General features: G+C 42.0%; 2 protein-coding genes across 2 annotated transcripts; both read left to right on the forward strand.

Annotated features, from left to right (window-relative positions):
• The first annotated feature begins 2,714 nt into the window (after positions 1–2,714).
• LOC143776904 (E3 ubiquitin/ISG15 ligase TRIM25-like) lies at positions 2,715–9,103 on the forward strand. The gene has a single exon (XM_077266725.1). The coding sequence runs from the start codon at positions 2,789–2,791 to the stop codon at positions 4,394–4,396; it is 1,608 nt and encodes a 535-aa protein (XP_077122840.1). The 5' UTR covers positions 2,715–2,788; the 3' UTR covers positions 4,397–9,103.
• A 9,634-nt stretch (positions 9,104–18,737) lies between these two features.
• On the forward strand, positions 18,738–22,097 carry LOC143775159 (E3 ubiquitin-protein ligase TRIM11-like). The gene has a single exon (XM_077263000.1). It carries the CDS (start codon positions 18,738–18,740, stop codon positions 20,322–20,324), a length of 1,587 nt encoding a protein of 528 aa, XP_077119115.1. The 3' UTR covers positions 20,325–22,097.
• Positions 22,098–23,637: the final 1,540 nt, after the last annotated feature.

Raw genomic sequence — 23,637 nt, forward strand, 5'->3', positions numbered from 1 at the left:
GAGGAAAGATGATGAGTTCAGATTTGTCCACATTGAGTTTGAGGAAGTGAGAGGAGAAGAAGGAGGATATGGCTGACAGACACTCTGGGATTCTGGAGAGCAGAGAGGTGACGTCTGGGCCAGAAAGGTAGATCTGAGTGTCATCAGCATAAAGGTGGTACTGGAATCCATGGGACTTTATGAGGCCAAGTATATAGATTTAGAAGAGTAGGGGTCCTAGAACAAAGCTTTGGGGGACTCCAACAGAGAGAGGGTGGGATGAGGAGGTAGTGTGTGAGTGTGAGGCGCTGAATGTGCAGTTGGAAAGGTATGAGGAGATCCAGGATAGGGCGAGGTCTTTGATGCCAAAGGAGGAGAGGATCTGTAGTAGGAGGCAGTGGTCAACTGTGTCGAAAGCAGAGGACAGGTCTAGAAGGAGGAGTACAGAGTATTGTTCGTTAGCTTTGGCTGTAAGTAGGTCATTAGTAATTTTGGTCAGGGCTGTCTCAGTTGAGTGATGGGGGCGGAAACCAGATTGTAGATTTTCAAAGAGCAAGTTGGATGAGAGGTGGGAGGAAAGTTCAGCGTGGACGTGCTGCTCCAGGAGTTTGGAAGCGAATGGGAGCAGCGATATTGGGCAATAGCTTGACATAGCAGTTGGATCGAGGTTTGCCTTTTTAAGGATAGGCGTGATTGTGGCATGCTTGAAAGCAGAAGGAAAGGTGCCACAAGTTAGTGATAGGTTGAAGAGGTGGGTTAGGAATGGTATAAGAGTGGTGGTGAAGTTGGGGATGAGGTGGGATGGGATCGAGCGCGCAGGTGGTGAGTTGCGATTTGGAGAGGAGACAGTTAAGCCCCCCTTCAGAGATGTTGGATAGGGAGGTTATGGGGTTTGGGCATTGGTCTGGTATACAAAGGGGTTGAGGTGGTTGAACAATGAAAAATTGCCTTGTTTGGTTGATCTTATTTTTAAAGTGTGTGGCAAAGTCCTCAGCAGAGATGAGGGAGGTTGGAGGGGGCAGTGGGGGGCAGAGGAGGGAGTTAAAGGTTTTGAATAACTGTTTGGGGTTGTAGGATAGGGAAGATAGGAGGGTTGTGAAGTAGGCCTGATTAACAGAGGTGAGAGCAGATTTAAAATCAAGTGTTGCCTGTTTGAATGCAGTGAAGTCGTCTTGTGAATGTGTTTTCTTCCAATGCCACTCTGCAACCCTGGACAGTTGCCGGAGCCTTTTAGTGGTGTTTAGTGGTTGTCTATTGATACTTCGCACTTTGCCATGAGGGAGAGGGGCAACCGTGTCAATAGCTGATGCGAGAGTGGCATTGTAGAAAGCAGTGGCACTGTCTGTGTCGTGGAGTGAGGATATGGATGCCAGTGGTAGGATAGAGTCAGAGAGCGTGTGGGTGTCTAGGTGTGCAAGATTTCTGCGGGGGTGCGCATGTTGCTGGACATGGGTGACCGGTGAGGAGGACAGGGATGAGAAAGTGAGCAGATGGTGGTCGGATAGAGGGAGAGGGGAGGTGGTAAAGTTAGATAGAGAGCAGAGACGGGTGAAGACCATCTCTAGCGTATGTCCGTCTCCGTGGGTGGCTGTGGAAGACCACTGAGTAAGTCCAAAAGATGAAGTAAGGGACAGAAGTTTGGAGGCTGTTGACTGAAGGGTATCAATGGGGATGTTGAAGTCACCCATGATGATGGTGGGAATGTTAGCAGTGAGAAAGTGAGCAAGCCAGGTGGAGAATTGGTCAATAAAGGCAGTGGCTTGGCCCGGAGGTCGGTATATGACGGCCACTTGGAGGTTGGAGGGAGAGTAGATGCGGACAGAGTGGACTTCAAAAGAGGGGAGGATAAGGGAGGGTAGAGGTGGGATTGGGTTAAAGGTGCAGTTTGAAGAAAGAAGACCCACTCCTCCACCATGTTTGTCTATCTATTATCTATCTATCTATCTATCTATCTATCTATCTATCTATCTATCTATCTATCTATCTATCATCTATCTATCATCTATCTATCGTATATCGATATATCTATTAACTACCTATCGATATATCTATCTAGCTATCTATACATTTAAAAAAAACAGGCAGCACTCCATATTCTTTGTGATGATATGCAGGATTTATTCAGACCCAAATGTCTGTGCGACGTTTCGGCTCTAAATGAGCCTTTCTCAAGCCTATCTAGCTATCTATAGATATATCTATAGATAGATTCTGTGTATCGATAGATAATAGATATATTGATAGATACGATGGATAGATACGATAGATAGATTAGATAGATAGATATATAGCTATATCTATCTATGATCTATCTGTGTGTAAACATTATTCTTCAATGGAGTATGTAAAAGAAGAGGTTGGACAACAAATGACATTACAATTTTTTTTTTTTGTATATTTTTATTTAGCTTTCAAAAACACACAAATCCGCATGAAAAAAAACGCAAGTAAAAACGCATCAAAAACGCATGTAAAAACGCATCAAAAATGTATGTGACCTGCCAGTGACCTCTGATGCAGATTTGGTGCAGATTTAACCTGCGTCAAATCCTGATGCAATCCTGACCGTGGAAACATACCATTATACGGTAGTGTGAATCCGGCCTAAAAATCTTAACGTCAATTAATAACATTTAACCACAATGTAGACACGAATATTACAGCATATATAAGTTGTGATTTTCAAGTGTCCATTATCAGGTTAATAGTAAGTGACCTTCTGCTCCTCAGCCCTCCCCTGTGTACACAATATAAAGCCCACCCTTTTGAGCGGGAGAAAAATGTAGATTTGTTTCTTTCCCTGTCAGCCATGGCTTCTGCTGATCTGAGAGAAGAGCTGGACTGCTCCATCTGTCTGAGCACTTATACAGATCCTGTAATGCTGAGATGTGGACACAACTTCTGCCGGGTCTGTATTGATCGTGTGCTGGATACACAGGACGGGTCTGGAGTTTATTCCTGTCCTGACTGCAGAGAAGAGTTTCAGGAGCGGCCGACACTGATGAGGGACTTCGCTCTTTGTAAGATTGTGAAGAATTTCCGGCAAACTGACCAACATCAGGAGGAGATCACCGGGATCTGCTGCACTTACTGTGTGGACTCTCCTGTACCTGCTGTTAGATCCTGTCTACTTTGTGAGGCTTCTCTGTGTGATAAACACCTGAGAGCTCACAGCAAATCACCAGAACACATCTTATCTGATCCCAGCACTTCTCTGGAGGAAAGGAAATGTTCTGTCCATAAGAAGATCCTGGAATATTACTGCACTGAGGACGCTGCTTGTATCTGTGTGTCCTGCAGTTTGGCCGGAGAACATCGCGGACACCGGGTGGAGATGCTGGATGAGGCCTCTGAGAAGAAGAAGAAGAAAATGAGAAATGTTCTGCAGAAACTGATAACAAAGAGAAAAGAGACTGAGGAAAGAGTCCGGAGTCTCGAGGAGAGGAAGCGAAAAACTCAAGAAAAAGCAGCTGGAGAAGCCGAGAGAGTCACTGCCCTGTGTACAGACATCAGGAGACGGGTGGACGACCTGGAGAAGAAGGTCCTGAGTGAGATCTCCAGGCAAGAAAAGAAAGAGTCACTGTCACTGTCTGCTCTGATCCATCAGCTGGAAATAAAGAAGGACGAGCTGTCCAGGAAGATGAGACACATTGAGGAGCTGTGTAACATGACGGATCCACTGACTGTCTTACAGGAACCAGACACCGGTGACTTGTGTGATCCTGAGGAGGAGGGAGGTGATGAGGACACAGGAGGACATGATAAACAGCCCCATGATGGAGATGACCTGGATGTGGCTGTGATCTCACACACATTACACACATTATGTGACGTAATATCAGGTATAAGGAGCGGGATCTATGTGGTGAGTCCTGCAGACATATTACTGGATATAAACACAGCTGATAATTATCTCCTTATATCAGACGACCTGAAAACCGCAACCAAGACACAAAACAAGCTGAATTGTCCACAAACAGCAGAGAGATTCCAGGATTATCAGGTGATGAGCAGGAGGGGATTTACCTCAGGGCGATATTACTGGGATGTGGAGATCAGTAGATCTGGTTGTTGGGGTGTAGGGATGTGTTATTCTGGCATAGAAAGGAGGGGGCGTCAGTCATACATTGGATATAATAACAAATCCTGGAGTTTGTGGAGATATATTAATAATCAGTATCTAGTGGTACATAGCAGTAAACAGATTTTCTTACCTGATAATATCTCCAGTGATAGATTCAGGATATGTCTGGATTATGAGGCCGGGCAGTTGTCCTTTTATGAGCTGTGTGACCCCATCAGACACTTACACACCTTCACTGCCACCTTCTCCGAGCCCCTTCATGCTGCATTATGTGTATGTGACTGTTCTATAAAGATCTTAGGGGGAAGCAGAAAGTGGAAGAAATCAATATAACCTTATGCCGTAGACTGGATCATTCTGCCAATGGGATTAATAAGAAGGCATGGTTGCATGTGATGATTCCTATATGACTGCTGAGCCTATCATTATATCTCAAGGGTGGAGGATGTGCTGTCTAGAGAAGATATTGGAAGTTTGTGGAGTGATGCCAATATCTGTTTCTGTAATCCCTGTAGATAATCCACCTATGTATCATAGACATGATACTTACTAAAGATCCAGCAAGGAAACAATATCTGCTTGAAAGCAGCCATGTCTTATAGTTGTACATTTACACATTGAGTAGATCTTCCTGAAGTAAGTCTGCATGAAAGTCTACAGTAAGGCTTATGTGCACACAACGCCTTTTTCAGGCAGGTCCACTCAACAATCTGCCTTACAAAATGGTGAAAAATGCTAAAAGTGCATATTTTCAGTCTTTTTGAGCTTCTTTTAACCACTCAACCATTTCAACCACAGTCAGCATTATCCTGAAACATCTGCTTCAAAAACTCAGCCGGTACGCCAGCGTTTATAAGACGCTATATGCACATACCCTACGGTTAAGTCTACATGACGTCATTTAAACTCAGGTGAGACAACCAAGTTTTTCAAGCAGAATACGATAGAAAACATTTTTTTTATTGAAATGTCTTTTGTATCGTTTATTTTCGTTCTTAGGGCTCATACCCATATGTGAGAAAAAAATGGTCCGTAATCTGGAGTGTCATGCGAGTACAATGCGATTTTCACACCTAGCATCCGATTTACATCAAAGTACATTGCGATTGCTGTCTGATTGAAATGCGATTTTAACATGAACTTTTACATGCAGCAGTTCTCTATGTCATTATGTAATTTAGGCCCCTTTCACACGTCCGTATATATCAGTGTCCGTGTGTGTACTACGTGTGGCACACGTGTGGCAACCGTGTACCGTATCAGTACCACATGGACAGCCACCAGGGAAGTAGCTCTATAGTAAGTGCTGTTCCCCGGCGACTGGTGTTGAATGCGGCTTTCATCCATTCTCCCCTGCTCTGCCGGCGATCGGCGCAAGCAGGGGAGAATGAATGAATGAAAAACCCGACGTGGGGTCTCCTTATATTTTTAAACCAACCCGGCAAATCTCACAGGTGTGTGCTGCTATTCTCAGGTTGGTAAGGGGCCATGGATATGCCCTCCAGCCTAAAAACAGCAGCCCGCAACTGCCCAGAAAAGGCTCATCTATTAGATGCGCCAATTCTGGAGCTGTGCCCAGTTCTTCCCACTTGCCCTGTAGCGGTGGCAAGTGGGGTAATGGGGGGTTAATGTCACCTTCCTATTGAAAGGTGACATTAAGCCCGGCTTAGTAATGGAGAGGTGTCAATAAGACACCTATCCATTACTAATCCTATAGTTGCTAAAGGGTTAAATAAACACCATACAGTAAGAATAAAGTATTTTAATGAAATCATACACCACACAGTTTTGCCATCTTTGTTATACTGCTAATCCAAGCGACGCCCTCGATCTCCAGTAAAAAAAATAAAAATAATAAACCAACAATATACCCATACCTGTCCGGCATTCAGTCCCACGCCGTAATCCATATCTGGGGAATGTACAGTTTAGAACCGGAGCAGTGCTAATGCGACCGCCCTGGCTGTAAACTACTGGGGAATGAATGAGAAGCAGCGTGCACAGGCTCAGTAACTGGTGGTGATGTCACTGAGTCTGTGCTTGCTGCCGACATGAACTCCTGTGACCTCAGGACCGTGGGAGAATGCATGTGATGAGGTCAATGTGACAGAGCTTGAACTGGCGTGACATCATCACTTGCATTCTCCCACGGTCCATCGAGCTTCCCAGGCTATTAATATCATCTTGCAGCTGTATTCTTAGCCTTTACTAGCTATTAAAATGGGGAATCCCCAAAAAAAGATGTATAATTAATAACCAGCAAAGGCTATGCAGATAGCTGTGGGTTAATATTAATAGCCTAGGAAGGGACCATGGATATTGCCACCCCAGGTTAAAAACATCAGCTCTCAGCCATCCCAGAAAAGGCGCATCTATAAGATGTGCCAATTCTGGTACTCAGCCTCTCTCTTCCCACATGTCCTGATGCGATGACCAGTGGGGTAATAGTTGGGAGGGATGATGTCACCTTTGCATTGTCAGGTGACATCAAGCCAGAGGTTAGTAATGGAGAGGCGTCTATAAGATGCCCCTATTACTAACCCCATAGTCATATTGTATAGCAACACACACACACACAGAATAAAGTCATTTAATTGAAAGAGTGACACAGACTCCTTTAATATATCTTAATTAAACCATACTTACTGCATCGCCCATTCCAGCACAATAATATTCCTCACCTACATGCAGAGAAGATAATAATCCATTTGTCCCATGACGGGTCTATCTCTGGTACATCTAGATGGCAGGTTGCATGGTTGCATGATGCGACCATACAGCCTGTCATCCAGCAGAGACACTGAGCAGCATCTACTACCACTGCTCAGTGTCTTGCAATGAACTCCCAGGACGTTTCTGACATCACCGTAAGAGTGAGAACTTTCTCACTCTCACGGTGACGTCAGTCAGGTCATAGGAGTTTACTGCGAGACACTGAGCAGCGGTAGTAGATGCTGGCAGTTTTGCTGATGTTTTCAGTTCCTCTTCCACAGTCTTTTCTCTGTGCTTTCCACTATTGTGATAAGCAGCGTCCTAGTGCAAGTGACTTGAGGAATAACCATGTTACTTCAAGGTTTCCAAATCCTCAAGCAAATAAAAGATGTAATGAAAAACTGAATATGTGCACAGCAATGTTTTTTTTTTTTTCTAATGCTCTGCATTATATTCACATTTTTTTCTTACAGTAGTTTGGCAGCACTTTATCAGGTAGGATCCAGGCAGAATCCACCTGAAAAACATGTTGTATGTGCATAACATTGGAGAGATTCTACTAAAAAGAAAGCGGATAGGCACATACCGTCCCGTGCAACAAAATCCTTTATTGTGGCATCATCATACCAACAGCAGGCAGATAAAACGATGGAGCAAATACAGACGACGATCGTTTCGCGCTTACATTGCGCTTCAACAGGTTTTTTATTTTGTTGCACGGGACGGTATGTGCCTATCCGCTTTCTTTTTAATGGAAACACAGATTCTTTTTCTTTGGAAGTGGCACCCGTAATCCCTGGTGTGTGTGCAGCTCCATTAACCCGAGGTCATACAGCTGTGCCTTTGTCCTGCTTCTCTCCTATGGTATGCAAATTGGAGAGATTTTGCTAAAAAACTAAACTACTCAGTATGACCACACCCTAAGAAATCTGCAATGAAATTCAAGGGTATGTGCACACAACATCTTTATGACGAAGGCGGACCCGTTGAGGTTTTCCTAGCTAAATCCACTTTAGTTAAAAGTCTCCCAAAGAATGAACTACTTATTTTACCCACATCACGGTTTCCGAACATTGAAGCGGTTAAAAGAAGTAAAAAAACATGAACATTTGCACAGCAAAGTCATTTCGACATTGCTGTGCATTATATTCATTTTTTGCAGCACTTTTTCAGGTGGGTTCCCAGCAGAATCGGCCTCAGAAAGATGTTGTGTGCACATATCCTGAATGTGTTTTATGGCAGATTTTGGTGCAGGTATAGCTGCAGATTTCACTCTTTCCATAGCAGTGAATACAATCCACTTTGAAAATCTGTGCTACAGATCGAGCTTGTGCAGATTGGAATCGGCTGCAAATTTTTAAAAAATACTATTCTCCGATATTGTACTGTACTTTGCTGCAATTTTTCACTGCAGATTCTGTAATGAATGCTCGATGTGTTAATAACTTTCCACATATGTAGAGATCACTATGCAGGGTCTGTTCATACAATAATCCCAATGAATGAGAATGTATAAAATGCTCTAGATCTAATTGGGATGGTCACTAGAGATGAGCCAAACCAAATTGTAAAGTTCAGGGTTCGTACGAAACACATAGTGTCTGGTGCTGAACTACGAACCCAGACTTCTGCCGGAAGTTCGTTATAGTGTTCGAAAGAGAGACAGAGACTTTTGCAGCCCCCTAGCCCTTACAACCATTTTACAGCACCAAAGTTCAGGTCCCCATTGACTTCTATGTGGTTCGGGTACAAGATTGGGTAGAGATCTGGTACCTGTATCAAACTTTGGACTAAAGTTTGCTCGAACCTGAACTTCTACGGGCACGCTTATCCCTGATAGTCACATTAAATAATCCTAAGTTAGGGGAAAAGAAAAGCAATGTCGACAGCATCGCCTTTTTTTTAACCATTAAATCCAACTAGTGCTTAACATCAATCCCCCCAAAAATCCAACTTGCCCGATTGGCCTTTTGTCTAATAATGAACGTTTGAGAGTCGGGCATCATTCTCTGTTGCATCCACCGATTGTGAGTCTTGTTTGCAATCTTCATTTTTCGGCTCACTTTAGTTCAATCAGTGTTCGGGTCTTAAGTAATATTTTATATTTACTATTTCTTCTATTTCATTGTGGAGTTTTATCTTTATCCTGTACATGAGAATTATTATATTTTCTCAAATGTTTGTGTCTGAACCTATTGGTGTAAATCTCATGGGAACTTATCTTTTTATTGTTTTGTTAATGTCCCAATCACATGAAACATGACATATTTTATGCCAATCTACATCATTGTTGGGGAAACCAGGTCTGTGTTATGTAACTGCTGGACAATTTGAAAAGTTAATAAAAAAATAAAAGAATATCAGTAATGCGCCCCTGCGTCTTTATTTTCTTATATTGTTTCATGGTTACAATTTGGTATTTCTCATCGTGGTCTCTGTGTATGGATGTATGTGTGTGTGTGTATGTATATATATATATATATATATATATATATATATATATATATATATATATATGTGTATATATATATATATATATATATATATATATAGTATAAACCAAAAGTTTGGACACACCTTCTCATTTAAAGATTTTTCTGTATTTTCATGACTATGAAAATTGTAAATTCACACTGAAGGCATCAAAACTATTAATTAACACATATATATATATATATATATATATATATATATATATATATATATATATATATATATATACACATACCACTAGGGGGTGCTGTCTCTTACTAGAACCCGCTGATCTCTAGATAAAGGGGTTGTCCAGGTGTTTCACGAAAGTGTGCAGTCACGCTATGTGACATGCGAAGTCCCAAATAATAAATTATTGTACTAACAACACAGTCACATTCAGTCAGATATGAAAGTGGTGCGCAGAGCACTGCAATGCTATGAAGCTGACCATACAAATAGGATAGTTAAGGGTTGAACTATCATTCGGCTGATAGTTATCGCTCACAACTCTCGCATTTACACAAAATCTAGGTAGAGAAATTTTTATTTAAAGCACCACTCCAGCGGGGCTTTTTTCTATTTCAGCGCTAAAGTGGTGCTACTAACATAAGATCCCTGTTCCTAATGTACTCACCATGCGCCATCTTCAGCTCTCCAAGGCACCGCTCCAGTCCCAGGCCATCATCTTGTGACCACAATTTCTGACTCTCCAGAAGTCAGAGGTAACGGTCACAAGCTTTCAATGCAAGTCTATGAAAGCCAGAACAAGGCACTCACATTGAAAAGCGACCTCCGGCTCGCCCAGCGATCCAGCAGGTCACAAACTGCTGGAGACAAACCGAAGTGGCGCAGATAAAAGATGAAGACGGCAACTGGTAAATATAAGACTAGGAGCAGGGACTTTACAGTAGTAGTAAGGCTCAAGTGCTGAAATAATAATACAAAAACAAACACTGGAGTGGCGCTTTAAAAAGAACCTGTCATCAGGATGTATGTAAGGCTAGGTTCACATTGCGTTAATGGGTTAACGCTAACGGACAGCGTTGCACGGCGAAAATGTCGCAATTAACGCCGTGCAACGGGTCCGTTAGCGCACCCATTGACAGCAATGTGATTTTTTGCTGAAGCGCATCGCTAGCGCGTGCCATTTTCGGCACGCGCTAGCGATGTGCCATTCTTTTGTGGCGCGCCTCGGACGCTGCTTGCAGCGTCCGCGGCGCGCCCGAGGTCCGTTCCCCCTCTGGCAGATCGGGGATCTGCGCGAGCGGGGACGTTAACGCGACCCCTAAACGCGACCCCTAAAAATACATTGCGTTAGCGCAATCCGCTAGCGCTAGCGCTAAACGGATTGCCCTAACGCAATGTGAACCTAGCCTTAGGGTAAATATATATATATATATATATATATATATATATATATATATATATATATATATATACACTGCATTTACAGGTCTCCGGACTTTCTTGCTACTCCTTGCCTGCTGCCTTCCTCATATGACTTGTTAGGCCGGGATCACACATACGCGAGATACGGTCGAGTCTCGCAGGTGAAAACCGAGCTCTGGCGCCGGCACTCTGGAGCGGAGCATGCAGCCGCACATCAATACATGGAGCTGCACGCTCCGCTCCCAAGTGCTGGCGCCAGAGCTGGGTTTTCACCTGTGAGACTCGGCCGTATCTCGCGTATGTGTGATCCCGGCCTTAGTCAGAGACTGGAGGCAGCAGTGGGAAAAAAGCAAAGAAGCAAGAACACTGTAAAAGCCCTGCGCACCCGCTGCACTTACAACTCATCAGCATAAAATTTCAACCATGGATTTGTAGCAGAAAGGTAAGGATTACTCACCATTACACTTTGAAATGTTTTGCTGATTGTCTATTTTACACATTATCATATAGGACCAAGCTATAGGACAATGGTTATTTGAAACCTCATAATTATCGAAACAGAACGATAAGATGCACTAAGATCCATTAAAAAACTGCAATGAAAATGCATCAAATCTGCACTAAAAATGCATCAAAAAGTGGAAAACGCATAAAAAATGCAACAAGAACGCAGCAATCAGAGAAGATTGCTACTGCGTATTTTGGCGCAATAATGAAAACTTCAGCAGAAGAAAAGCAGCGTTTTTGGACATGGGACCATGGCCTCAGACTGTAGAAAAAAAGGAAACCCACTGACCTGACAACATGGGATATAAATAAACAAAAATAATAATTCCATGAGGTCAGGTTTGTAGGTTTAAGGTTTTGTGTCAACCTGCTAGGATTTATGTCCTTGGGCGAGTCACGCTGCTTTATATATGGTGGATATGACAGCAGCAATCACGAGGATCTCAGCTCCGATAGTGAAGCCTCCTGCTGCTCAGACAGCACCCACCAGGACAATGGGGGGAGTTACACTGGGGGCTGTCACTGTATCCGGGGGTGCTGTGCGTGTGTCACTGTACGTGGGGGCACTGTGGTGATCACTATATACAGTGGGGCAAAAAAGTATTTAGTCAGTCAGCAATAGTGCAAGTTCCACCACTTAAAAAGATGAGAGGCGTCTGTAATTTACATCATAGGTAGACCTCAACTATGGGAGACAAACTGAGAAAAAAAAATCCAGAAAATCACATTGTCTGTTTTTTTAACATTTTGTTTGCATATTATGGTGGAAAATAAGTATTTGGTCAGAAACAAACAATCAAGATTTCTGGCTCTCACAGACCTGTAACTTCTTCTTTAAGAGGCTCCTCTTTCCTCCACTCATTACCTGTAGTAATGGCACCTGTTTAAACTTGTTATCAGTATAAAAAGACACCTGTGCACACCCTCAAACAGTCTGACTCCAAACTCCACTATGGTGAAGACCAAAGAGCTGTCGAAGGAAACCAGAAACAAAATTGTAGCCCTGCACCAGGCTGGGAAGACTGAATCTGCAATAGCCAACCAGCTTGGAGTGAAGAAATCAACAGTGGGAGCAATAATTAGAAAATGGAAGACATTCAAGACCACTGATAATCTCCCTCGATCTGGGGCTCCACGCAAAATCCCACCCCGTGGGGTCAGAATGATCACAAGAACGGTGAGCAAAAATCCCAGAACCACGAGGGGGGACCTAGTGAATGAACTGCAGAGAGCTGGGACCAATGTAACAAGGCCTACCATAAGTAACACACTACGCCACCATGGACTCAGATCCTGCAGTGCCAGACGTGTCCCACTGCTTAAGCCAGTACATGTCCGGGCCCGTCTGAAGTTTGCTAGAGAGCATTTGGATGATCCAGAGGAGTTTTGGGAGAATGTCCTATGGTCTGATGAAACCAAACTGGAATTCTTTGGTATAAACACAACTTGTCGTGTTTGGAGGAAAAAGAATACTGAGTTGCATCCATCAAACACAATACCTACTGTAAAGCATGGTGGTGGAAACATCATGCTTTGGGGCTGTTTCTCTGCAAAGGGGCCAGGACGACTGATCCGGGTACATGAAAGAATGAATGGGGCCATGTATCGTGAGATTTTGAGTGCAAACCTCCTTCCATCAGCAAGGGCATTGAAGATGAAACGTGGCTGGGTCTTTCAACATGACAATGATCCAAAGCACACCGCCAGGGCAACGAAGGAGTGGCTTCGTAAGAAGCATTTCAAGGTACTGGAGTGACCTAGCCAGTCTCCAGATCTCAACCCTATAGAAAACCTTTGGAGGGAGTTGAAAGTCCGTGTTGCCAAGCGAAAAGCCAAAAACATCACTGCTCTAGAGGAGATCTGCATGGAGGAATGGGCCAACATACCAACAACAGTGTGTGGCAACCTTGTGAAGACTTACAGAAAACGTTTGACCTCTGTCATTGCCAACAAAGGATATATTACAAAGTATTGAGATGAAATTTTGTTTCTGACCAAATACTTATTTTCCACCATAATATGCAAATAAAATGATAAAAAAACAGACAATGTGATTTTCTGGATTTTTTTTTCTCAGTTTGTCTCCCATAGTTGAGGTCTACCTATGATGTAAATTACAGACGCCTCTCATCTTTTTAAGTGGTGGAACTTGCACTATTGCTGACTGACTAAATACTTTTTTGCCCCACTGTATGTGGACAGTGTGGCCGACACTTCTGAGGCCTCCTCACATTAATATTAGCTACATTCTCTTACCAGACAAGAAAGAACATGTCTGCCGCCTCAGGGAGTATAACCCTGCGATGTATCACCTCACACAGGAATATTAGAACACAATGTTGGGCCCAGTACAAATAATGGCTGAATGTTTCTCCTCCAGATCATTTCACTTCTCCAACATTATCACTGATTTCCCAAATCTAGCTAAAGTGAAGTGGTGGAACAAACATGGCGGCTGATAAGGATAAAATGGAGGATTTCCTCACTTCTGCCACAAATCACCTCAGGGGCAGCGTCACCTCTCCCTCACAGCACAGACACCAACTGACATTTTATCCCCTCCCCTCTAGCTCCTCTCCCATCACCACCAGCAATGACCCCACAGGATGGAGACATATGGAGGGGACAAGAGACCCAACAGGAGCTCCGGACGACACGGCGGCCATTACAGTAATAGCTGACATCTCCCAATACTTCTTTCTATGCCAAGGAAATGTCCTCCAGACCACGGAATAGTCTATAGGTGAGCAATATAGTACCGATAAGGGTATGTGCACTCGTTGAGTACAATTTCTGCACCATTTCTGCATCTCTTGGCAGGAAAAAGACAGCTGCAAAAACACGTTTTTGGAGCTTTTATGCCTCGTTTTTGATTGATTTCAGCGAAGTCAATGGTGAAAAACGCACAGAGAACTGACATGCAGTAGATTATTTTTTGCACCAAATCTGAAGGTCAAAAATACTTCACATGTGCACGACACTTTAGGTTTCTCAGTCACTTTGCTGGCATTAGGTTTTGCCACAAATCAGCGCAGAAAAAAAGGCACCTAATCTGCAACGTGTGCACACAGCCTAACATTTTGAACAAGTTTTTTGAGGCTTATATAGCAACGAACTGTACCCAAGAAGATGTAATACCCTCTTGATGAGCAATATAATACCAATAAATCTTTAACTAGTTTTTTAAGGGTTATATACAGACAAAATGTACCCAAGAACACGTAATACTGTGTGGATGAACAATATAATATCGGAAAAAAATTTACAAAGTTTTTAGAGGCTTTTATAGCAACGAAATGTACCCAAGAACACGTTGTCCTGTATGGATGAGCAATATAATATCGATAAAATGTTGACCAAGTTTTTGGAGGGTTTTATACAAACAAAATGTACCCAAGAACATGTATTACCCTATGGGTGAGCATTGTATTACTGGTAAAATTTTAACAAGTTTTTTTGATAGATACCAACTAAATATATTCCAGACCATGGAATAATCTATGGGTGAGCAATATAATACTGATCAATTTTTTAACAAGTTTTTTGAGGCTTATTTAGCAGCGAAATGTATCCAATAAGATGTAACACCCCATGGATGAGCAATATAATACTGAACATTTTTTAAGAAGTTTTTGGAGGCTTATATAGCAACGAATAGCAAAAATGTTGAAATTAAAAAAGAAGGGTTATTTCAGGCACCAAGATCCAGCATTAGAATGTGTCCACACTACCTATATCCTCTTAATTAGTCTTGCAAGAAATCTTCTGGGTGGTGCAAATGCTTGCAATGCATATAATGACTCGTAAGAAATAGAAAGAAATGCAGCACTCACCCAATTCTGTATGAACTTGTGGTTTATTCCATTAAGTAGAAAACATGGTTACATGCGGTGGTGCAGGTGTCAGGGGAGTGATTCATAAGAATAGGAGACCTGATGGACTGCGGCCATTTCACACCTTTCTGTCGCTTCTAAGGGTCCATCACCCATATATAACAATGAAATGCACCTGAGAACATGTTATACTGTGTGGATGAGCAATATAATATGGAAAAAATTTTGACCACGTTTTTGGAGGGTTTTATACAAATGAAATGTACCCAAAAACATGTAATACTCTATGGATGAGCAAAATAATACTGAAAGAATTTTGAACAATTTTTGCAGGGTTAGATACCACCAAAATGCACCCAAGAAGACATAATACCTAGTTATGAGCGAATATACTCGTTACTCGAGATTTCTCGAGCATGCTTGGGGGTCCTCCGAGTATTTTTTATTGCTCGGAAATTTAGTTTTTCTTGCTGCAGCTGAATGATTTACATCTGTTAGCCAGCATAAGTACATGTTGGGGTTGCCTGGTTGCTAGGGAATCCCCACATGTACTTATGCTGGCTAACAGATGTAAATCATTCAGCTGCGGCAAGAAAAACTAAATCTCCGAGCACTAAAAAATACTCGGAGGACCCCTGAGCATGCTCGAGAAATCTTGAGTAACGAGTATATTCGCTCATCACTATACCCTATGTGTGAGCATTATAATTCCGAATAAAATTTTTAACAAGTTTTTTGATAGTTACTGTATGTACTAACTAAATGTATACCAGACCACGGAATAGTCTTTAGGTGAACAATATATTAAACCAATTCATTTTTTAACAAATTTTTGAGGGTTATATACCAAGGAAATGTATCCAAGAACATGTAATACTGTATGGATGGGCAATATTAATCCGATAAAGTTTTGAAAATGTTTTTAGAGGCTTAGATAGCTACAAAATGCACCCAAGAAGCAATAATGCCCTATGGGTGAGCAATATAAGACCAATAAATTAATAATAAAAAAAATTGAGGGTTATATACCAAGGAAATGTACCCAAGAACACGTAATGCTGTATGGCTGAGAAATGTAACCCAGCAACATTTTGAAACTTTATCACAAAAATGTACACCAGAACACGGAATAGTGTATGGGTAAGAAATTTAAACAAACCAGCAACATTTTTAACTGCTGTTTTGTAGTGTTATATACCACCAAAAATGTGACAGAAAGCACATAATACTCTATGGATGAGTAATCTAATCCAGAAATACTTTTCTATGCTTTTTGTACGTTTTACATACTGTCGTAATGTAACAACAACTGTGTTAAACTGTATAGATGAGTCATTGAATCAGTAAAAAAAAAAATTGAACATAAATATTTAGAAAGTCTCCTTTACATAATTATACACTCATAAAAGCTTTGCAGAAAGTAAGGAAGGAAAAAATTATAAGGACGGACGGTCATCCATAGACCCCTGAAAGTTAACAACTGGCAGGCCTCATTTAAATATTGGGATGTTAGTATGATAGCTTAGCTTCAGCACCAGTATCAACATTACAAGCTTTCCTTGAGAATAACCCTCCACCACACCCAACAGCACCACAAATTAAATTATTGTATTATTTTTAACATTGTTACTTATGACTTTTGTATGAACTGTTAAACTGTAAAGCACTGTGGAATATGTTGGCGCTATATCAATAAAGATTATTATTATTATTATTATTATTATAATCCTCTGATTAGTTATACTGTGCACACAGGCCTAGACAACCACTATCTCCCTCCAATACGAAGTGTCACAGAGCTGTGCAATAGCGTCAGTGTGCCGAGCCGGGTGGCGCCTGTTCTTTTATAAGCCCTGATGATGTCACATGTTCAGCCAATCACAGTAATGCCACAACCAAGATGGCTATGATATTACAGTGATGCTCAGGCAATCCTCGATGCTTAGTTGCGGTGTAGCAGGCACCAAAAATGAGTTGCAGGGATTTGAGTTTTACATAGAGCACCACCTATTACTCGCCGAGTAACAAGTACAGCCGAGCACCATGATACTCAAGTGATAACTGAGTATCACGGAGCACGTTCGCTCATCCATATTGGTGACTTGTTAAACATGTGAAGTATGAGAGACTGGGCACAAGTAGGGCTGCTCTTCTCTGTATAGGCTTTTCTTTTAATGTGCCCTATTCTAGTCATCTTCCTGTTTCAATAGTTTTCTGGCTTGTCTAGATGTTCTTTAGCAAAATATGGATGGACAGCAATATTACTTTTAGAGAGCAGTGGCTTTTTCCTTGCAATCCTATTGTGCACATCATTGTTGTTCAGTGTTCTCCTTTTGGTGGGCTAATAAACATTAATATTTGCTTATATGAGACAGGCCTTTAGTTGCTTAGAGGTTACCTTGGGTTACTTTGTGACCACGTGGGCTATTATATGCAGTGCTTTTAGAGTGATCTTTGTTGATCAACCACTCCAGGGAATGCTATATTAGTCTTACATTTCATTAACTTGTATGACTGTGGATTAATGGCATCTAACCTAGTTAGAGATGGCTTTTGAACTTTTTTCCATCCAAATGAGCATAAACAACTTTTCTCTTGAGGTCCTCAGAAATCTCTTTTTTTTGTGCAATGATACAATTCTACAAATAGTTTTGTGAGCATAACATTTTGATATATAAGTGTTCTTTAAATTAAACCGATTTCCCACTCACGCCTGATTTGTCATCCCATTGATTGAAAACACCACTCTAATTTCACCTTCAAATTAGCCGCTAGTCTTAAAGGTGCATATATTTTTGCCACTCACAAACATGTATTATTGGATAATTTTCCTCATTTAAAAATTAAAGTCTAATATTTTTGAGTTACAGGATTTGTTTTATTCGACTTTCTTAATTTACATTTAGGAATTGCCTGAAACTCTGATGTAGTTTTAGTTAAAATGTCTGTAGACATATAGAACATTTTGAATAGTTCACAAATGTTCAATCATCACATGATATATAGAGCTATGCAGAGGTGTAGGTATAAGATAGGGTGAATTTATCATTCAGCATTGGATGGGTAGATCGACTGTCGGTCTTCCGGCCCGAACTAACACTGGGGTCTTAATTCTGCTTTATAGCAGTTATTTTATTTTAGGTGGTGATGCTCTTTTATCTCAGTATTTCTTTAATTTAATACTAAACATTCATGATTATGAACAATTGGTGAAGAAAGGTTGAACTTGATGGACCTAGGACTTTTTTAAGCTATATAACTATGTCACACAATTTAGATGGCTGAGGGCAACATGATGGTTCAATCAGAAACTTTCTTGGCTGGCGTTTCCACACACAGGACTGCCTGTTCAGCCAAGTACTCCTGTGTTCTTTATCAGAGACATGTCTGGTGGTGGTTTATCTCCAGTAGAACGATAGGATTGGCAGTCCAAAATTGGACATGGTGGATCCTTAACTTCCCTGACAAAGAATTGCCTGCAGCCCCATACAGATTGTACTGTGGGCTGAACCTGTCAATATTAGTGGACATTGCCAATTATATTCTAATGTGTATGGGAACTTAATAAATTTAACTGCTAGTAACAACCTACTGTAGCTCTTGATTTGTAATCCCAATATAGGTCCTAGATTATTACAAATGTCCTTCAGAATGTTACTAGAGACAGTGCTATTCAACCCTACACAGCTATAAAACCCGCCCTCAGGATTTTGAGCAACAGATAATTGTAGTTTCATTTTCCTCTTCCTCCGTAAGCCATGGCGTCTGCTAATCTGAGAAACGAGCTGGACTGCTCCTTCTGTCTGAGCACTTATACAGATCCTGTAATGCTGAGATGTGGACACAACTTCTGCCGGGTCTGTATTGATCGTGTGCTGGATACACAGGACGGGTCTGGAGTTTATTACTGTCCTGACTGCAGAGAAGAGTTTCAGGAGCGGCCGACACTGATGAGGGACTTCGCTCTTTGTAAGATTGTGAAGAATATCTGGCAAACTGACCAACATCAGGAGAAGATGACCGGGATCTGCTGCACTTACTGTGTGGACTCTCCTGTACCTGCTGTTAGATCCTGTCTACACTGTGAGGCTTCTCTGTGTGATAAACACCTGAGAGCTCACAGCAAGTCAGCAGAACACGTCTTATCTGATCCCAGTACTTTGGAGAAAAGGAAATGTTCTGTCCATAAGAAGATTCTGGTGTACTACTGCACTGAGGACGCTGCTTGTATCTGTGTTCATTGTTCAGTAGGAGAACATCAAGGACATCGAGTGGAGATGCTGGATGATGCCTCAGTGAAAAAGAAGGAGAAACTGAAAAATGTCCTCCAGAAACTGATCACAGAGAGAGAGGAGACCGAGGAAAGAGTCCGAAGTCTGGAGGAACGCAGGAGAAAAGCTCAAGAAAAGGCTGCTGGAAAAGTTGAGAAAGTAATTTCCCTGTGTACAAACATCAGGAGATGGCTGGACGACCTGGAAATGAGGGTTCCAAGTGAAATCTACAGGCAGGAAAAGGAAGAGTCACAGTCACTGTCTGCTCTGATCCATCAGCTGGAAATAAAGAAGGACGAGCTGTCCAGGAAGATGAGACACATTGAGGAGCTGTGTAACATGACGGATCCACTGACTGTCTTACAGGAACCAGACACCGGTGACTTGTGTGATCCTGAGGAGGAGGGAGGTGATGAGGACACAGGGGGACATGATAAACAGCCCCATGATGGAGATGACCTGGATGTGGCTGTGATCTCACACACATTACACACATTATGTGAGGTAATATCAGGTATAAGGAGCGGGATCTATGTGGAGGATTCTACAGATATATTACTGGATGTAAGCACAGCCAGTAATTATATCCATATTTCTGACAACCTAAAAACTGCAACCAGGAAACGAGAGAACCAGAATCGCCCAGAAACAGAAGAAAGATTCCAGGGTTATCAAGTGATGAGCAGGAGGGGATTTACCTCAGGGCGACATGACTGGGATGTGGAGGGCAGAAGATCATATAATTGGATTTTGGGGATGTGTTATCCCAGTATAGACAGGAGGGGGTGTCAGTCATACATTGGATATAATAACAAGTCCTGGGGTTTGTGGAGATATGATAATCAGTATTCAGTGATACATGATGGGGAAGTGATCCAGTTACCTGTCCAGATCTCCAGTGATAGAGTCAGGATATGTCTGGATTATGAGGCGGGGCAGTTGTCCTTTTATGAGCTGTGTGACCCCATCAGACACTTACACACCTTCACTGCCACCTTCTCCGAGCCCCTTCATGCTGCATTGTGTATATGGGACTGTTCTCTAAAGATATTAGGGGTAAGCAGCAACTGGTAGCAATAACTATAAAAGATTGATTTGTGGATGATCCTATGACTATATCACACTGGTCAATGATCAAAAACCGCAATTCACAATACATAAATATTCAGTCAACAGGTATCTGATTAGACTACCCCATATGCAGGGACATTCAGCTGGGCCATGCACTCCAGTATTCCCTCTAAGAGTGAATCTAAAAGTGAGTCAGTGAGCAGCGGTCTGAAATCCAACATGTCAGTCTCGTCTCTCACCCAACATCATTTGTCGGGGAGAGAGTCATGAGACTCAGTGTCACTTTAGACTGTCAGCTGATCCTATAGTTATTGGTGGGTTCAGACAATGTTAGTCTAATGTGAATGGAGGCCTTAACATTGTTCTATTATTTGCTGCACGTTTCGAGTGTAGATTCCACAACTGAAATTCCACAGTAAATTTCACCCTAAGGAGTTAATCCATCCTTGGGTTAATTACAAAGAACATTCCACATACGTAGAATTTTTTCTGTTCTTAGAGACATGCCATATGAGTGAATGTAAAACAACCCAGATCTGTTTGTGATGGGAAACTTTGAAGTCACTTTTTACTTTCACGAGTTTTCCTGTTTAGCAATGTGGAACTCTTCCTTTATGCCGTACAAGAGAATTCTACATTCTCAAAAGTTTGCAGCCACCTGAACCTTTGGATATAGATATATTGGGAACATACCCTTAGGCTACATTCCCACGATGATCTTTCGGTCAATTTTTCTTCAATTAAGTAAAATAGGTTACTTGCATTTTTTCGAAAATGCGCAACAGAAAAAAATCAACAAAAATTAATCGTAGTAATGTAGTTTTATTATTTTATACAATTTTTTTTTTACTTTTCGGGGACATCAGATCTTTTTTTTTGTAATTGTTGAATATTTAGGGGGGGCTATTAAAAATCTATGTATGTAAATGATGAACACCTGACTTCATATTATATTATATTTTTTTTCTTTTAGTGTTACTAGTTGTATTTTCCTCATCAGCCAGCTTTATTGTTGAGCACATCATGATTATACAGATGAATTGTTCATTTACAGTTATCACATCATGGCCTTTTAAGTTATACAGAGATTTTAGCTTATTTCAGCAGATCATCTCCAAAATGCTCGAAAAACATTTGGAAAACTTTCTCTCTTCTTTTCTGTGGGAAATATCCTTTGATGTTTATATGAGTTTTTTGACCATTTTTTCCTTGAAGAGATTTTGAAAAACTTCTAGTTGGGGAAAAAAAGGTGCCTGTCACTTCCTTGAATTGGATCCTGGAGGAAGCTTCTTCAAACTAGGCACTGCACTGTCCAATCGATGGGTATCCAATCATTGGAGCCATCGAGTTTTCACAGACAAAGCCATTTTAGGAAAATGCCAGCAATCGCTTTCATGAGCCACCTTCACCGGCATCTTTCACTTTATACTGATCTGACTGTAAAATGAGCATGTCACTTCTTTTAACAAGCAGTTAGAAGAAAGTGACATAAGAACATAGAAGGTACATGTGCACAGCAATGTCAATTTGCCATTGTGGTGCACTATGTTCATTTTATGGTTCGTTTTTGTACCACTGTTTCAAACAAATTCCTCGCGGAATCCTCCTGAAAAAGATGTTGGTTGCACATATCCAAAGGCAGAAAAGTATGCAACAGGAAAATATTCTGTTCAAAAACTCTTCAAAACTACTTCAAGAAACACTTCAGGAAAAGAAAAACTTCCCTAAATTCGCTTTCCACTTGAAAAATGTGTTGTTTATGAATGCCTAAATAAACTTAAGGGTAGCATAGCCTAATTAGTTATTAGTTGATATTATTTATTATTATTTATTATTATTAATTACTCCATGGTGCTTTACATGTGAAAAGGGGTATGCATAACAAAAAGCAAGTACAATAATCTTGAGCAAAACAAGTCACCGACAGGTACAGGAGGAGAGAAGACCCTGCTCGTGGGGGCTTACAATCTACAAGGGATGGGTGAAGATACAGGAGATGAGAGTAGAACTGGTCGTGCAGTGGTTTGATGGAACAAGGGTTACTGCAGGTTTTTTGCTTGTCGGAAGAGATAGGTCTTCAGGTTCCTTTTGAAGGTTCCCATGGGAGGCGAGAGTCTGATATGTTGGGGTAGAGAGTTCCAGAGTAGGGGAGATGCACGTGAAAAACCTTATATGCAATTGTAGGAGGAGGAGATAAGAGGGGAGTAAAGAAGGAGATCTTGTGAAGATTGGAGGTTGCGTGCAGGTAAGTACTGGGAGACCATGTCACAGATGTATGGAAGAGACAGGTTGTGGATGGCTTTGTATGCCAAGGTTCTGGCTTTGAACTGGAGTCTCTGGGCAACGGGGAGCCAGTGAAGGGATTGACAGGGGGGAGAGGCCGGGGAATAGCGGGGGGACAGGTGGATTAGTCAGGCAGCGGAATTTAGGATAGATTGGAAGGGTGCAAAGGTGTAAGAGGGGAGGCCACAAAGTAGGAGGTTGCAGTAGTCGATTCAGGAGATGATGAGGGCTGTAGGGCAAAGCTTTCTCTAATGTTATTGATCTTTCTGCTTGAAGAATAAAGGTACCTTCACACGAAACGACTTTGTAACGATATCGTTTAGTTTGACACGCAGCAGCGATCAGGATCCTGCTGTGATGTCGCTGGTCGCTGAATAAAGTCCAGAACTTTATTTGGTCGTCCGATCGCCGTGTATCGTTGTGTTTGAAAGCAAAAGCAACGATACCAGCGATGTTTTACACTGGTAACCAGGGTAAACATCGGGTTACCAAGCGCAGGGCCGCGCTTAGTAACCCGATGTTTACCCTGGTTACCAGCGTAAAAGTAAAAAAAACAAACAGTACATACTCACCTGCGCGTCCCCCAGCGTCTGCTTCCTGACACTGACTGAGCGCCGGCCCTAAAGTGAAAGTGAAAGCACAGTGGTGACGTCACCGCTGTGCTGTTAGGGCCGGAGCTCAGTCAGTGTCAGGAAGCAGACGCTGGGGGACGCGCAGGTGAGTATGTACTGTTTGTTTTTTTTACTTTTACGCTGGTAACCAGGGTAAACATCGGGTTACTAAGCGCGGCCCTGCGCTTAGCAACCCGATGTTTACCCTGGTTACCCGGGGACCTCTGCATCGTTGGTCGCTGGAGAGCGGTCTGTGTGACAGCTCCCCAGCGATCAAACAGCGACGCTGCAGCGATCGGCATCGTTGTCGCTATCGCTGCAGCGTCGCTTTGTGTGAAGGTACCTTAAGACAAAGTCTTCAGCTGAGATAAGAGGATAGGGAGGAGGTGCTGGGGTATGGAGGAGAGATTTGAAAATGTTAA

This window comes from Ranitomeya variabilis, chromosome 5 (assembly GCF_051348905.1).
Source record: "Ranitomeya variabilis isolate aRanVar5 chromosome 5, aRanVar5.hap1, whole genome shotgun sequence".
In the NCBI taxonomy this organism is placed as follows: domain Eukaryota; kingdom Metazoa; phylum Chordata; class Amphibia; order Anura; family Dendrobatidae; genus Ranitomeya; species Ranitomeya variabilis.

What these genes read in the sequence shown, in the direction of transcription:
- LOC143776904 (XM_077266725.1), top strand. Translation starts at nt 2,789, where the DNA reads ATGGCTTCTGCTGATCTGAGAGAAGAGCTGGACTGCTCCATCTGTCTG.
- LOC143775159 (XM_077263000.1), top strand. Translation starts at nt 18,738, where the DNA reads ATGGCGTCTGCTAATCTGAGAAACGAGCTGGACTGCTCCTTCTGTCTG.